Source organism: Mauremys reevesii, linkage group 18, assembly GCF_016161935.1.
Source record: "Mauremys reevesii isolate NIE-2019 linkage group 18, ASM1616193v1, whole genome shotgun sequence".
In the NCBI taxonomy this organism is placed as follows: domain Eukaryota; kingdom Metazoa; phylum Chordata; order Testudines; family Geoemydidae; genus Mauremys; species Mauremys reevesii.
Window position 1 is genome coordinate 361194 of NC_052640.1, and position 15142 is coordinate 376335.

Sequence of the window (15142 nt, forward strand, 5' to 3'; positions counted from 1 at the left end):
GCAGATAAGGGCCATATCATTAGGAAATAATGGTTTACTCCATGGCAAAGATTCTATCATCTTGTTTAGATTAGGAAATTTTTGCTAAGATTTCCTATGTTATTATCACTGGTTCAGCTCCACAGGTGATAGCAATGGTGGGAGAACTAGTATAGATAAGGCACTGGAAGCTGCCAACATTCTAAACATCATGTTGTGTAAAACCTGCTCTAACCAGGGCAGTGGAATAAATTGCATTTGTCACCTGGAACCTTGTCTGCACTAGCAACCTTGCAAGTGCTATGGGTAGGGTGCTGTACTAGTGTTTGCAATGGTGAGAAAATTTTGCCAAATAAAAAAACAGTGAAGAGACAGACAGAGAGGAAAAAGACAAGGGGTGGTACAAATCTGAATTAAACCTGAACTCCTGCAATAAAACCTACCTGGAGATGCTGCCATTCATCAGTTCAAGACTGAGCTTCTGGTGAACTTTTGTTTCTAACTCTTTCACTCTGGCCCTGCAACATCACAATATAATTATTAGAGACTGTACATGCAGTGGGAGCTACTGCAGTATTTTAAAAAAATTAGTGCATATTTCGTAGGTCAGGCTACTCCACGTCCATTCCTAGCTGGTCTCAGTGGTAAGATTACAAGCAATCAACAAGAACCGAATATATAATTTACTGTGTAAGGGGCAGGGGCGGCTCTAGCCATTTCGCCACGCAAGCACGGCGGCACGCCGCGGGGGGTGCTCTGCTGGTCGCCGGTCCCGCGGCTCCGGTGGACCACACGCAGACATGCCTGCAGAGGGTCCGCTGGTCCCGCGGCTCCGGTGGACCTCCCGCAGGCGTGCCTGCAGATGCTCCACCGAAGCCGCGGGACCAGCGGACCCTCCGCAGGCACGCCTGCGGGAGGTCCACAGGAGCCACCTGCCGCCCTCCCAGCGACCGGCAGAGCGCCCCCTGCAGCATGCCGCCCCAAGCACGCGCTTAGCGTGCTGGGGCCTGGAGCCGCCCCTGGTAAGGGGTTTATTCAGGGTTACAGATTGTAGCCATTTGGGGGAGTCTGTACAAACTTATTAATTCTGGTTGATATTATAAAGTTATGAAATATCTGTATGATGAAAGGCCTTTCTGTGTATCCTCTTCTGACAAGCTTTAAGCATGCATCACCCATTGTTAAAGACTACCAGCCGCTGAACAGAGCTTACCTGGGGAGAACAAAAGAGTAACTGCATGCTAGGGGAAACCAGTTCTCTCCACCTTTTCTGGGGGCTGAGAGAGTAGGAAGTTAGCAAGAAGGACAAAGTAAAGTGAAGAAATGACAAAAGCAGAAGGTTATAAAAGTGCTCACAGGGGGAAGACTCAGAGAAACACACAGGAAGTTTGGGCAGCGAAGGGGAAGGGAATGGACTAGCCATGGTCAGAGGAAGCATGCTTGGGGAGAAGGCTGTGTGTCAGAACCTTTGCTAGGCACTGCAAAGGAAGGACCCCGGATAGCCCCAGATGGCTCTGACCCCAACCCAAAGAATGCTTTGGAGTGGTGAAAAAACTGATACAGGGAACTGCATTTAGGGTTTATTATTGTTGGATAGATCTGTGTATTTTTCGTGATATTAAAGAATGATAATTTACAATCTGGTGCCAGTCTGTCTGTCTGTGTTCAGCATTTACACCTACCACATGCCCTCTTGAAGAAGCAGGGCCACCCAGAGGATTCCGGGGGCCCGGGGTCTTCGGCGGCAGGGGCCCCTTCCGTTCCGGGACCCGCCGCGGTGCCCCAAGACCGGGCGGGAGCCCGCCGCCGAATTACCGCCGAAGCGGGACCCCCTGCTGAAGTGCAGCCCCGTCTTCGGTTGTAATTCGGTGGCGGGGGAGGGGTCCCCGCCGCGGGTCTTCGGGCACTTCGGGCGGGTCCCGAACGGAAGGCCCCCGCCAAGACCGGGCTGCGCTTCGGCGGCGGGTCCCGCTTCCCCCCCGCCCCGTCCCGGCCCCCTCCTCACCCGGAGCCTCAGCACCTCGCCGGAACAGCCGCAGCGTGTGGCCGGCGGGGCCTGAGCTCCGTCCCGCTCAGAGCCGCGTGGTGAGGGGGCGGGGCTGGGAGCGCCACGCTGAGCGGAGGGAGCTGAGCTCAGCCTGGAGCTCCCAGCCCCACCCCCTCCCCACGCAGCTCTGAGCGGGGCGGGGCTCAGGGGCCCCGGCGGAGACTCGGCGCTTGATGCGCTGAGGCTCCAGGAGAGGGGCGGAGGCGGGAGCCTCCGCTGTTCTCTTGGGGGCCCCTGCGGAGCCCGGGGCCTGGGGCAAATTGCCCCCTTTGCCCCCACCTCTGGGCGGCCCTGTGAAGAAGTAAATCAGAAGGCTCACTTGTGGGTGAAGCTCTGGGAGAGGATGTGTTTTAAGCTATAGGGAGGGAATCTGAGGGCCCAGCACTGGTTCCATGGACTGGGCCGTGGGCTATGTTGTTGAAACTCTCAGGAGCAGGTGACAGAGTGTGCTCAGAGGCCTTAAGATAGGGACAGTGCAGGGGCTCTCTTCAGAGTGTAGAGGCTTAAAATACAGGAGATTCGGCAGCTGGGTTCCCTCACAGCACTCTGGTGAGAGGTCAGGAGAGGCTACTCAACTGGAGCTGTGACAGGTGGTATATTTTGCATCATTATTCGCTAACAGGTGTCAAAGTCAATGGCAAATAAATGCCAGAGTCAGAAAAGCCCCATACAGCTTGGTTTGCTTTAGTTTGTATACCACTTCAAAAGTTTTGCATTTCTATTCTTGCCCTCACTAGCAACAAATATAGAATGGAAAATCTTTGAAAATAAAAGCTGCTCAGGAAGATTAAACAAGATCCTGGTCCAAAACCTGAGTTAATTACTCTGGTTTTATGCAGGCAAAAAGCCCATTGGCTCAGATTCTGAGCTGCATCCAGTTTGTACGCAATGCAGCTCATCAGACAAGTGTGACAAAGATGGCTGGTTGTACCACACACAACACATCTGTGGCCCCCAGATTCTGAGGCCAGACAAAAACCAGTACAGCCTGAAGGCTGCTCTAGCTTACACCCAGCTGCCAAAGAACTATTCTGGCTGCTGGCTATAACTGGAATCTAAATGTGTTCTGGCTATGCTCCATTTTTCCTGGTCATACCCTCTATGGTGACAGGGCTGAGAGAATTAACTGCTGGCTGTACATCCCCTTGGGATTCCCTTTGCCTGGGAATTCTCCCGTCATAGATGGGTATTCTAGTTTTCCAGCCACATCACAAAGCAGCCAGAGCACTGGTAGGGAATAGGTCAGGATCTGGCCAGTTGACTTTATAGGAGTTTTGACTAAGTCATGACTTCAGTATTTGACTTAATTAACAGCTGAAGTCTCCTACAAGACAGCCACTAATATTAGTTTGGATTTTCATTTGAAAATAGCATGGTGTGATGAAACAGGAATTTTTTGTAATGTATTTTAGGACTCTTAGGCATGCCTCAGTTTCCCTCTGTATGTTGCACTGCTACCAAATGGGTGCAAAAGGGTAACACTAGTCGTAGAACAGCACAGTGTATATGTGTGTTTACCCACCCTCACTGTCTGGTTGAATTAATAGAGTCATTTTAAAAAGTGGCTGAAACAGACCCAAATCAGCAGAGGTCCAGCAAGACAAAGATGTCCTAATGACTGAGCAATCAACATCTAAGAGCGGGAAACCCCAGCAAGCAAGATTGGTGAACTGAGTTGGGGAACAAGGTGGCTGGAATAAAGCTGGCAGTCTTGGAGGGACTAAGGAGCCCGGACTAGGGAAACAAGGGGGGGGGGGGGGACAAGTGAGAGCCAGAGCTCAACACAGCTTGGCTAGCTCATTATGGCACTGGTTTGACCAGGATGGAACAGCCCAAGGACTTTCAGATTCTGTACGTCAGGTGACTAATAGTTACCTGTTTTGAAAAGTCTGCCTGTGTTGTTGTAACAGGGCCGCCCAGAGGATTCAGGGGGCCTGAGGCAAAGCAATTTCGGGGGCCCCTTCCATAAAAAAAAGTACAATACTATATTGTCGTGGGGGCCCCTGCAGGGCCCAGCGCAAATTGCCCCACTTGCTTCACCCCCCCCCATGGGCAGCCCTGGGAAAAATAAACCTTCTGCATCTTGGCACAAATCCAGTTTTGAGAAAACTTCTTTACAAGGTATCACTGGTTCTCAGCATCTGCTAGTGCTAAAAGGCACTAAAGCTCATTAAAAGGGTTGGCCAAATATGTGCTGTCAAAACTGTTTCTGGATCGAAAACTAGGAGTTTTTAAAAAGCAGAAAAAAAAATCATGGATGTCTGCTTTCCTTCAAAATGTATTGTGTTTTTTTTAATTGAAAAGCTGAAATTAGTCTGCCATAACTTGAATATGGTTTGGGGTTTCAGAAGTGTGTGGCCAAATATCTGCTGCTTGCTGTGTTTGATTGTTTAAAGAAACAATAAAAAAAATTCTGCTTAAAAAAAATCCAAAACTTTTGAACCACCTCAGCTTGTGACCAAACACCTGAGCCCATCCAGTCAGAGATTTTTCTAGGTTTCTGATACTCTGCTGGCTTCCTTGACTCTCATCTGTCTCCATAACTTTGGGTTCATTTAGGTTAGAATATAGGAACAGCCATACTGGCTCAAACCAAAGGTCCATCCAGCCCAGTATCCTGTCTGCCGACAATGGCCAATGCCAAGTGCCCCAGAGAGAGTGAACCTAACAGGCAATGATCAAGTGATCTCTCTCCTGCCATCCATCTCCACCCTCTGACAAGCAGAGGCTAGGGACACCATTCTTACCCATTCCGGCTCATAGCCATTAATGGACTTAACCTCCATGCATTTATCTGTTTCCTAGAGACTGGCTCCATGGGGTCCTTCACAAACTGGAGATGGTTACTGTGGGTTTGTCTTTAGTATAGACTATGTACATACTTCACGAACTGAGCATTTGAGCTTGTTCCAAATCTGAGATGAGCCTATGTTGTGAAAACTGAAATGCTCAAAATAGCACATGCATGTGAATGGACACAGGGTGTTAACATTAAATTACCCCAGGGGTTCTCAAACTGGGGGTCGGGACCCCTCAGGGGGTCACAAGGTTATTACTGGGGGCCACGAGCTGTCAGCCTCCACCTCAAACCCTGCTTTGCCTCCAGCATTTATAATAGTGTTAAATATATTAAAAAGTGTTTTTAATTTATAAGGGGGGGGGTCACACTCACAGGTTTGTTATGTGAAAGTGGTCACCAGTACAAAAGTTTGAGAAACACTGAATTAACCCCTCTGGAGCCTCAGGAAATGTGGGGGAGGGGGGGTCTCCCTTGTAGGGTTGGGAAGGAGGTAGGTGGTGTAGGATATTGCTCTTCCCATGTGATCCCTCCCCCAGTGGCTAGTTTTAAATGAAGCTACTCTCCCCTGACATGAATCTCCCTATGGCACTGAAATTAAATATAGACTATAATTTGGCATTGAGAAGTGAAAGGGATGGGAGCCCTAATGGAAAAGCTAACAGCTTGGCTCTTCTGCAAGCCTCAAACTGCTGAATGAGCTTTAGGCTAGGAAAGGCTGTGCCTCCCACACAGCCTGTCCCTGCCCCCTACCTGTCGCCCCCACTTCCTGCCCCCCAACTGCCCACCCCCCTCAGAATCCCCAACCCATCCTGCTCCTTGTCCCCTCACCATCCCCCAGAGACCCTACCACCACCACCCCCAGGACTCCACCCCTGCTCCCTGTCAACTGACTGCCCCAATCCCTATCACCCCCTTGCTGAGTCCTGACAGACCCCTGGAACGCCCACAATCCAATGTCTGCCCCCTCCCTGTCCCCGGGACTCCCTGCCCCTTAGCCAACCCCCCCAGCCCTGGCCCCTTACCCCTGGCTCCCCTCTCACCCGGAGCCTCAGCGCATCCAGGACCTTCCCTCAACAGAGGCAGTGTGGCTCAGCTCCCTCTGCTCAGCCTGGAGCTCACAGCCCCGCCCCCTCACCACGCAGCTCTGAGCGGGGCGGGGCTCAGGGGCCTCGCCAGAGCCACGCTGCAGCTGTCTGGGACGCTGCTGGATGCGCTGAGGCTCCAGGAGAGGGGAGAGGAGGAGACGGGGCAAGGGAGGGAGCCTCAGTCATGCTCATGAGGGCCCCTGCGGAGCCCAGGGCCTGGGGCAAATTGCGCCACTTGCCTCCCCCCTCTGGGTGGCCCTGTGTTGTAAATACTCCTTGAGAGTGTTGCCCCCTGACAGGGCACAGTACAAGCTTCCCGTGGGAGTATGTCTTGGTAGGATTCTCTGCAGGCAGCCAGAGAGAGATGGGGACAGCAAATACCAAAGGCCCAGTCTCAGGGTCCTGGAGGGTTACAACAGACCGGACCTTGTGACTCTGACCCAACAAAACTGTTAATTATATTAAGATTATTTAGTAAAGTTTCCAGCAGGATTGCCAAAGCCTCAACCATCCAGAATTACAAGACTTGCTGTTAATAATGTTGCCTATCACTCTCTTGTCACTCTCTCTGTTCAGCTGGCTCCAGCAGAGCTCGCTTTTGGGACCCGCAATCACAGGAGCCTTCAACTGCCCCCTCCCAGCCCTTTTAAATTCTTATAGAATCTAACACAATCTGGGGTGCACTGTGCCAGCAGATGCTAAAATACAGGATGAAAGAAAAGGAAGGGCTTGGTAGGCCCTGAAGGGCAACCATACATTCCCTGGGTGCCCAGCTGAGCAGCATAGGAGGGGGGCAGCAGATCCTGAAGACCCATAGTTAAAAATCCAATTGCAAGAGCATGAAGGGCAGGACCAGAATAAAATTTCATCCCCTTCAAAAAAAAAAAAGACATTAATTCAAAGCTGCCATTTTTCTCATGAATGTGTCAAATCAAAGGTGTGAGGTATCAGCCGTAACTAGACACATGGTGCAGTTAGCACTGAAGAGGTGAACAAATACTTACCATGGATAGCTTGTTCTTCATACCACAGACAGGGAACTAGGCAGTACCCTAACACTGGAATAATGCCAAAGAACACAGCTGTGGTGTGATGCCTTTGAACTTTTTAAGCTAATCTTTTTCCTTCATTATTTTACTCTTTAGCTATTTTTAATACACAAACAAACTGCAGAAATAGACACAAGAGAGGGAGCCCTCATATGCTCAACCACTTGGGAGGTGAAGGGCAACTGCCCTAGGAAAGCAAAGCACACAAATGATACAGATTTTTCCTCCCTTGGTATTCTGCTGTTAATTGATTGATTTTGTTAGACTGACCTCACACTAGGTAAAGCAACCCCCATCCTTTCATGTATTTATACCTACTCCTGTATTTTTCACTACATGCATCTGATGAAGTGGGCTCTAGCCCATGAAAGCTTAGGCTCAAATAAATGTTGGTCTTTAAGGTGCCACAAGGACTCCTTGTTGTTTTTGCGGATACAGACTAACACAGCCACCACTCTGAAACAGAGGCAAATGAGACAAGGTCCTCCCGCCAATTGTATTTTTGTATCCATGCCTGCATTCCATATACAGCAATAGGGAAACTGCTGTTAACAGGACAGTTTTCTACACAATAATTCAAATTAAAAAAAGACACAAAATCCTGTAAATTGTTACTGCTTTGAAACCTGAGGTCTGGGAAGGGCTCTAAGGGCCCTGCAGCTTGTTTCGCGTCCCTGGCCCGAACCCTCTGCTGCCAGCAGCGCACGAGTGTCTCCCCCCGCCGCTGCAACAGCCCCACCAGCGCGGGACGCGCCGGGGCGCGGGCTGTCGCGACGACGCGGGGCTGCCCCTCGCGGGGCGGCGGCCGGGCGCGCCCGTTCCCGAGCCAGGCTGGGGCAGCGCCACGCACGCGGGGGGCGGGGCACCGCCGGCGGAGCCCGCGCGCCAACCCCCGCGCTGATGCAATAACGCCGCGGCGGCGGCGGCAGCGCAGGCCCCGCCCAGCGGTTCGCGTCCGGCAACCTCCCAGAGTCTCGCTGTCCGCGTGAGCACGGCCCCACCCCTCCCACTCGGTCTGACGCAATTTATTTGCACTTTGCCCTTTGTCACGGGCCAATCGCGTGCTACTCAGGGCTTGACGTCAGACGGCACTGGCCAATGGGGCCAAGCCACGGTGGCAGAACGCGAGGGGCGGGTGGAACGCAGCGGAGCCCAGTGTTCGGTCAGTAGAACGTTGGCAGCGCCAGGGTTCTCAGCAGCGCAGCAGCCCCGCGTCTGCCATGGTGGCGCTACACGGTCCCGCGGCCCCGCGGCTGCTCCTCATCCCCGGCCAAGCAGCCGAGCCCCTGGGCGCCGCGGCCGGCCGGCCCCTCGCCGTGGTGCTGCCGGCGGGGGGCCCGCGCTCCCCCAGCCCGGACCCCCAGCAGCCCGCCCGCAAGCGGCAGCGGCTCACCCACCTGAGCCCGGAGGAGAAGGCGCTGCGCAGGTGAGCGGGGCGTCTCCCGGGGGGTTTCCCGTGGGGCCGCGGGGGTTTCCCGTGGGGCCGCGGCTCAGACCTGCGCTGTCTCCCCGCAGGAAGCTGAAGAACCGCGTGGCGGCGCAGAGCGCCCGGGACAGGAAGAAGGCGCGGATGAGCGAGCTGGAGCAGCAGGTGTTGGAGCTGGAGCAGGAGGTGAGGCTGGGGGCTGCCCGGGCCGCGCCCTCGGGGAGGGAGGGAGCCCTGCGCCGCACGGATAGAAAGCGCATGGCGAGCGGGGGGCAGCGGAGCTGGTTCCTGTGGCCCGCTCCGCTCCGCTGAGCTCGGCTGTGGGCTTCTTTCAGAACCAGACTCTCCTGCTAGAAAACCAGCTCCTGCGGGAGAAGACACGCGGCCTCGCAGTGCAGAACCAGGAGCTGCGCTGTCGGCTGGGGCTAGATGCGCTGGAGACGGAGGAGGAGAGGGAGCCTAAGGTGAGTGCCCAGCTGTTTCCGGGGGGACTGATGGGCCAGCACCAGATACTTTAGTGGAAGGTGTAAGAAATCCCCAGTAGGTAAGGAGGAATGATCTGCCTTTATACTAGGTCTCGTCAAGATGTAATAGATTGGCTTACATACTGAAGCTTAATATCCTTCCAAAATCGTTGTTAATAACTGCTACTCAGGGAGGGGAGGTCTCCTCTCTCATCTCCTAAGTGGCTGCTGGCTGGCAGCTTGGAAGAAAACCCAGCAGCATTCAAAGAGTTAATTCATGACTCTCTCAAATCTACATTGTGTGCTGGTCTCTGTGTAACCTGCTCTTTATTCTTGAATGCAAAGTAGCATTAAATGTGGCCACAAGAGCTGCTGGTGAATATCCAGTACGTGGCACAAAGGGAAAATAATGGACTGGTAAGGTCAGCCTCCTTCAGAAGGTGGTCTTGGATCCAGTGTACTGTTAACAGATGTCTCAGACTGAAGTTAAAGCACCACCACAGTGGTGTATTTTGAACACGTGTCTACAGCAGTCGTCTCACTTCCCAATCTCTGCAGCGCTGTTCCTTGTTTTTGGTACTAGCCAAGTGAGGTTGAGATTCATACAACTGACTGCCAAAGGATGGTTGTGTGGCATTCAGTATCATATCCTCGCAGTAATGGCAAGAACTCCAGCAGGTGGTTTGGGAGTCAGTAATCTGATAATTAGTTTGCTCTTCTGATACAGGTGGTTATGGAATCAGAGGTGGATGAAATCAGGATGGTGACCGGGTCCGCTGAGTCCGCAGCACTCAGACTACGTGTTCCTCTGCAGCAGGTGCAGGCCCAGCAGTCACCCCTCCTGACAATCTCCACATGGATTCTGGTGGCATTGACTCTTCAGACTCTGAGGTGAGCAAGTCATTCCCTGTTTACAAATCATGAGTTTTTGAAAGAATTACAGCCCAGTGTCTCCAATTCATCAGCTATGGTACATGGGGCAGTAGAATTTGAGCTGTAATGCACCAAAAACATAGTTCAGATGTGAATGTGTTGAGGCAGCTCTTCATAGGCTGGCACATTTCAAAGGCCCAGATACTCTCAGATACATTTTGTGCTTGTGAATCTTGGGCAAGAACTACTGATTTACAAGCTGTGTCCAGTAAGTCAAAGACAGGTAGAGGAGGTAATATATTTTAGTGGACCAACTTCTGTTGGTGGGAGAGACAAGCTTTCAAGTTCTCAAGAAGAGATCCGTGTAAACTTGAAAGCTTGTCTCTTACCAACAGAAGTTGGTCCATTAAAAGATATTGCCTCCCGCACCTTCTCTCTCATATTCTGGGACCAACATTTCATATTAGGTATTCTAAGAGACCATTCAACATGAAGTGGCTTATTAACACTCCTGTGGTAACAAGACAAACAGGACTGTAAATTAAGCGGAAGTTAAGTTAATTTTGAAGGCAGTTAAATAGTGTACATTAGGTATTGTTCCCATAACCATTACCATTCACCTTTTGCAACATGAAGCGTAGACTCCTAAAAATATAGGGCTGGAAGGGACTTTTAGAGATCATCTAGTCCTCTGCACTGAGGCAGGACTTAAGGATACCTAGAACATCCCTGACAGGCTTGTTTAATCTGCACTTAGAATCCCTGTTGTTGGAGGTTTTTGTGACCTTCCTTGGAAGCCTAGTCCAGTGCTTAATTATAGTTAGATTGCTAGTGTAGACAAAGCCTTAGGTTGGCTATTTTGGCAGTCAAGGCTGTGGAAAAAGCACATCCCTGACTGACATAGGTTACACTGACAAAAGTGCTGATGTGGACAGCACTATGTTGGCAAGAGACCCTCTCTCACTGACATAGTTATTGCAGCTCGTTGGGGGTGGTTTCATTATGTCAGCAGGAGAGCTCTTTTTCCACTGGCATAGAGCAGCTACCTAGGAGACCTTGCAGCAGTGCTGGTGTAAGGTCCGTAGTGTAGACACAGTCTAATCTCCTGGACTGCAGATTAAGTCATTACTACTCGTTCTCTATGTCTATTGAAGGGGTAACAACTATCCCTTAATGTAATTGAAACTTATCCCCTCTCTACTTAGTCTTTTCTAAAGATTAAATATGCCCAGTGTCTTAACCTTTCCTCATATGTGAGGTTTTATCACTTCTGTTGCTCTCCTCTGGACATTCTTCAGTTTGTCTACATCTTGCCTAACGTGTGGCATCCAGAACTGGACTCAGTACTCCAGCCAAGGTCTCACCTGTGCTTAAGAGAGCAGGACATTTGCTTCATGTCTTACATATAAAACTCCTTTTAATACACCCCAGAATATTATCCTTGTTTACAGCTGCATCACCTGTTAGCTCATTTTCAGTTTGTGTGCATGTAAAAACCCTGAAAACATACAGTCCTTCAAAGCACATGCTGTATTTCTACTGTAGTTTTGGGCAGGTTTCAAGTAGCCTGATATTATGAAGTTTACTGGTTACTGTTCAACTGCTGTCTTGATCCCGAAGAGTCAGGTACAAGGACCTGTGAAAGCTAAAAGCCAAGGAACAAACCAGTTGATGCTGATAACCTTGTGGTCATGGAAACTACTGCTCAGGCTAGTACCTGATGCTGACTCTTTAGTTCCAGATTTTGCCATTGTTTGCTGGCTCTGCAGAGATTGTAGGCAAGGGAAGCTTTTGTTTGAACAGTACACACAACGGTGCAGGGTACTTGATCCTGAGTGGGCCCCATCAAGGGTACTGTAATGCAAATCAGGAATGCAGAGAACAGTCTAATGGTGCCAGTCAAGCTCCGGGAAGGGTTAATGGACTAGAAAGTTCTGGGTTAAATAAATGAGCATATTAAAGTAATTGTGCTGCCTTTCAGTACCTATCAGTTCTTCAGGTCGTATTGAGCTTAGCCTACTGTGGGTGGGGAGGGGTTGGTTTGTGTACAGTAATTTGTACATTCCTTTTAAAAGGGTGTTTTTTTTATTCTGCAGTCTGATCTGCTATTGGGCATTCTGGACAGCCTGGACCCAGACATGTTCCTCCGGTATGGTAATTCAGAGTCATCGTGCTTGGAAGAGCTTGAGGAAGAAATCTGCAGAAAAGAATCAAATTCCTTACCAGCCTCCCCCACTCCCTCTATGGGGTCCTCATCAGCAAAGTTGGAGGCCATTAATGAACTGATCCGGTTTGACCATGTGTACACCAAGCCCCTAATCTTTGAGATCCCTGCTAAAATGGGCAGCCAAGCTGATATGCTAATGAAAATTGAGGAAGCATCTCTCTCTCCCTCAGAAGACAAGAACCTCCCTGAGTCCCCAGTCTCAGTGAAAGAGGAACCTATAGACAACTTTTTGCCTGAGCTGGGTATCTCAAACCTGCTCTCATCTGATCACAGCCTTGAGACCTCTTGCTGTCCATTGGATGCATGTAGTGATTCTGGATATGAAGGATCCCCTTCTCCCTTCAGTGATCTGCCCTCTCCACTGAGCACAGACCATTCTTGGGCAGATACTTTTGCCAATGAACTTTTTCCCCAGTTGATCAGTGTCTGATTTATTCATTAGTGTTGCATCTCTTCTGTGGAGCAACACTGTACAATCTATGCAAGGTAGCAGGAACCATCTCCCCTTTTTCTTAAGCCAGAAGTAAAGTAGATGGCTATTTCTTAAAGAACATTGCTTTTTAAAGTGTTTTCACCAAACCAAGTATTGCTAATTTGTGCCCATCTCAGACTCAGAATAAAACTGGGTAGAATGGTACCCTTTGTACCAATACTTTCTCTTGAAAAGGAAATGGCTAATCGCCCTTATCAGAAACTAAAAGTAATGTTACCCTCAGAAAGAAACATGTGCTCTTCTACCTAAACTGTACCTTGCCCAATCTGGGCAAACCCTCCATACCTAGGAGAAATTCACTGCGGGGGGGAAGAGTTTAAGTCCTTGTCACAGCAATAGCCTGCTTAGGCAGTGAGGCTATGCTTCCCTCTATGTACAGACAACTGGCTCAATACAAGATTAAAAACCTCTTGTAAATTTTACATAACGTACTATGTAAATGCTTACGAAAATTTCTATTGCTACTTAGTTTCAGTGAATTGCTTTGTCCATTTAATATTTAAAACTACCTGTGCAATTAAAAAAGTGCAATGCAAGTACTCTCTATACTTCCATTTTAAAGATAACAGCTGGGGGGGGGGGGGCGCGGTCTCTGCTTCTTTGTCAATCTCATACTGCTTACATGGTAAAAGGATGGGTGTTGTAATGGTTCCCTTATTGTACAGACATATGAAATGGCTTGGTTTGGTGCTTGTCTTTGTAACAGCTCAGTACAGCAGAGGAACAAAACTTTGGTCTGATCAGCTATCAAAGCCTTACACTTGCAGGAGTACGCTACCTGTGATTTAAAGTACCCACTTTGCTGTTGAGAGCAGAGACTTTAAAGGGCTTGTCTACACTTGAAACACTGTACATATAAAATGAAGGGATCTAAATGAGCTGTTGACTCCACGATCTCTTTGAGGAGTTATTATGGATAATTGTCTGAAAACATCCACTCAATGGCAGCCAGAAAAGCTGCTAATGGTGGGAATCATTGGAAAAGAGCCAACACAACATATCCTAGGGCCTTTATATCAATCCATAGTACGCTTACATCTTGAACACTTGTGGAGAGCTAGTTGCCCCATCTCAAAAAAGATGGGAAATGGACAAGGTACAAAAAAAGGCAAAAATGATTAGGGATCTGGAACAGCTTCCATTGAAGGAGAGGACTTGTCAGTTTGGAAGAGACAACTAAGGGGGTGGAGGATAGAGGTTTATAAAATCATGATGGACGTGGAGAAAGTAAATAAGGAAGCATTGTTTACTCCTCCTAACACAAGAACTAGGGATCACCAACTTAAATAGATTTAAAACAAAATGAAGTATTTCTTCACACAATGCAGTCAACCTGTGGAACTCTTGGCCAGAGGATGATGTGAAGGCCAAGACTATAACAGGATTCTAAAAAGATACATTCATGGAGGATAGGTCCATCAACAGCTCTTAGCCAGGATGGGCAAGGATAGAGTCCATACACTGTGGTTCTCAAACTATTGTACTGGTGACCTCTTTCACATAGCAAGCCTTGGAGTGCAACCCCCCTTAAATATATAAACAAGTGTTTTTAATTTATAACACCATTATAAATGCTGGAGGGAAAGCAGGGTTTAGAGTGGAGGCTGCCAGCTCACAACCCCCCATGTAATAACCTTGCAACCCCCAGTTTGAGAACCCCTGCCATAGCATGTTTGCCAGAAGCTAGGAATGGGTTGGATCACTCGCTAATTGCCTGTTCTGTTCATTCCTGCTGAAGCACCTGGCATTGGCCACTGTCAGAAGACAGGATACTAGGTTAGATGGACCTTTGGTCTGACCACGTATGGCCATTCTTATGTTAGTGCTTCAGTATAGACACTGCCTCTGCCCCCAGGAGGCATTCTCCTGTTGGTGCAGGTAATCCACATCCCTGAGAGGTAGGTAGGTTGATGGAAAAATTCCTAGGGATTAGCTTGGTTTAGCTATGCTGAGCAATGTAGATGGGTTGACTTAGCCTTTGACTGGAGACCAGGTCATTGGAAATTCCAAATGCAAACTACTATAGGGTAGACTAGGTAAGGGTAACAATAGTCAAAGCTACTTTATGCTAGAAAAACTACCATAGCTTGAAGCAGTTCAGATGAACCTGCTCTAAAGCCTCTAAGGTTATGTCTACACTTAATACCTAGTAGTGGTACAGTTGCAGGAGTGTATGCAAATGGGAGGGATTCACCTGTGGCTGCAGGTAGTCCACCTCCCCAAGAAGTAGGAACTAGACCAATGGAAGAATGCGTCTGTCAAACTAGTGCTGTCTACAGCATAACCACATCTCTGCATGGGTGTGGATTTTTCAGACCACTGAAAGACAGCTGTGCTGATGTAAGTTTCCAGTGTAGAGTAGCCCCAAGTAACAAATCATTACAAAACAATGCCTTCAGCTTGCCATTCCACCTGAGGAATGGTTTCTTGTGACTTGTTTTTGCATAATGAGTGGAAGAGCTCCTATTGGGGTTCTGGGAAGTGCACCAACCCCCAGCTAACAGACCCTCCCTCAGCCTATGGGGAGGATCCACTGAGTCCAGGACTCAACTAATTAGAGGGGACAACAGAAGAAATAACAGGAACAGGTGTGAGGGTCAAAGGATCAATAATAGGGAACCTGACGGCAACACTGAGCAGAGAACCCCAGACAGCAACCCCTGCTCCTCAAAGGTGTCAAGGGAGCCAGCAGACACCAC

The 15142-nt window shown here is 49.3% G+C and overlaps 2 protein-coding genes across 2 annotated transcripts in view; one reads left to right on the forward strand and one right to left on the reverse strand.

The window, feature by feature from the left end:
* The first annotated feature begins 8054 nt into the window (after nucleotides 1–8054).
* Nucleotides 8055–12587, forward strand: XBP1 (X-box binding protein 1). The gene is given in 6 exon segments (XM_039505814.1): nucleotides 8055–8386; nucleotides 8476–8572; nucleotides 8722–8850; nucleotides 9578–9631; nucleotides 9634–9741; nucleotides 11820–12587. Coding segments are annotated over 6 exon segments (1155 nt in total). The 5' UTR covers nucleotides 8055–8180; the 3' UTR covers nucleotides 12381–12587.
* Nucleotides 8847–15142, reverse strand: part of CCDC117 (coiled-coil domain containing 117) — a 36517-nt gene continuing 30221 nt past the window's right edge. The window contains exon 6 of the mRNA XM_039505817.1: nucleotides 8847–9844. Coding sequence (XP_039361751.1) covers nucleotides 9769–9844 — 76 coding nt within the window. The 3' untranslated portion in view covers nucleotides 8847–9768. The remainder of the gene's footprint in view (nucleotides 9845–15142) is intronic.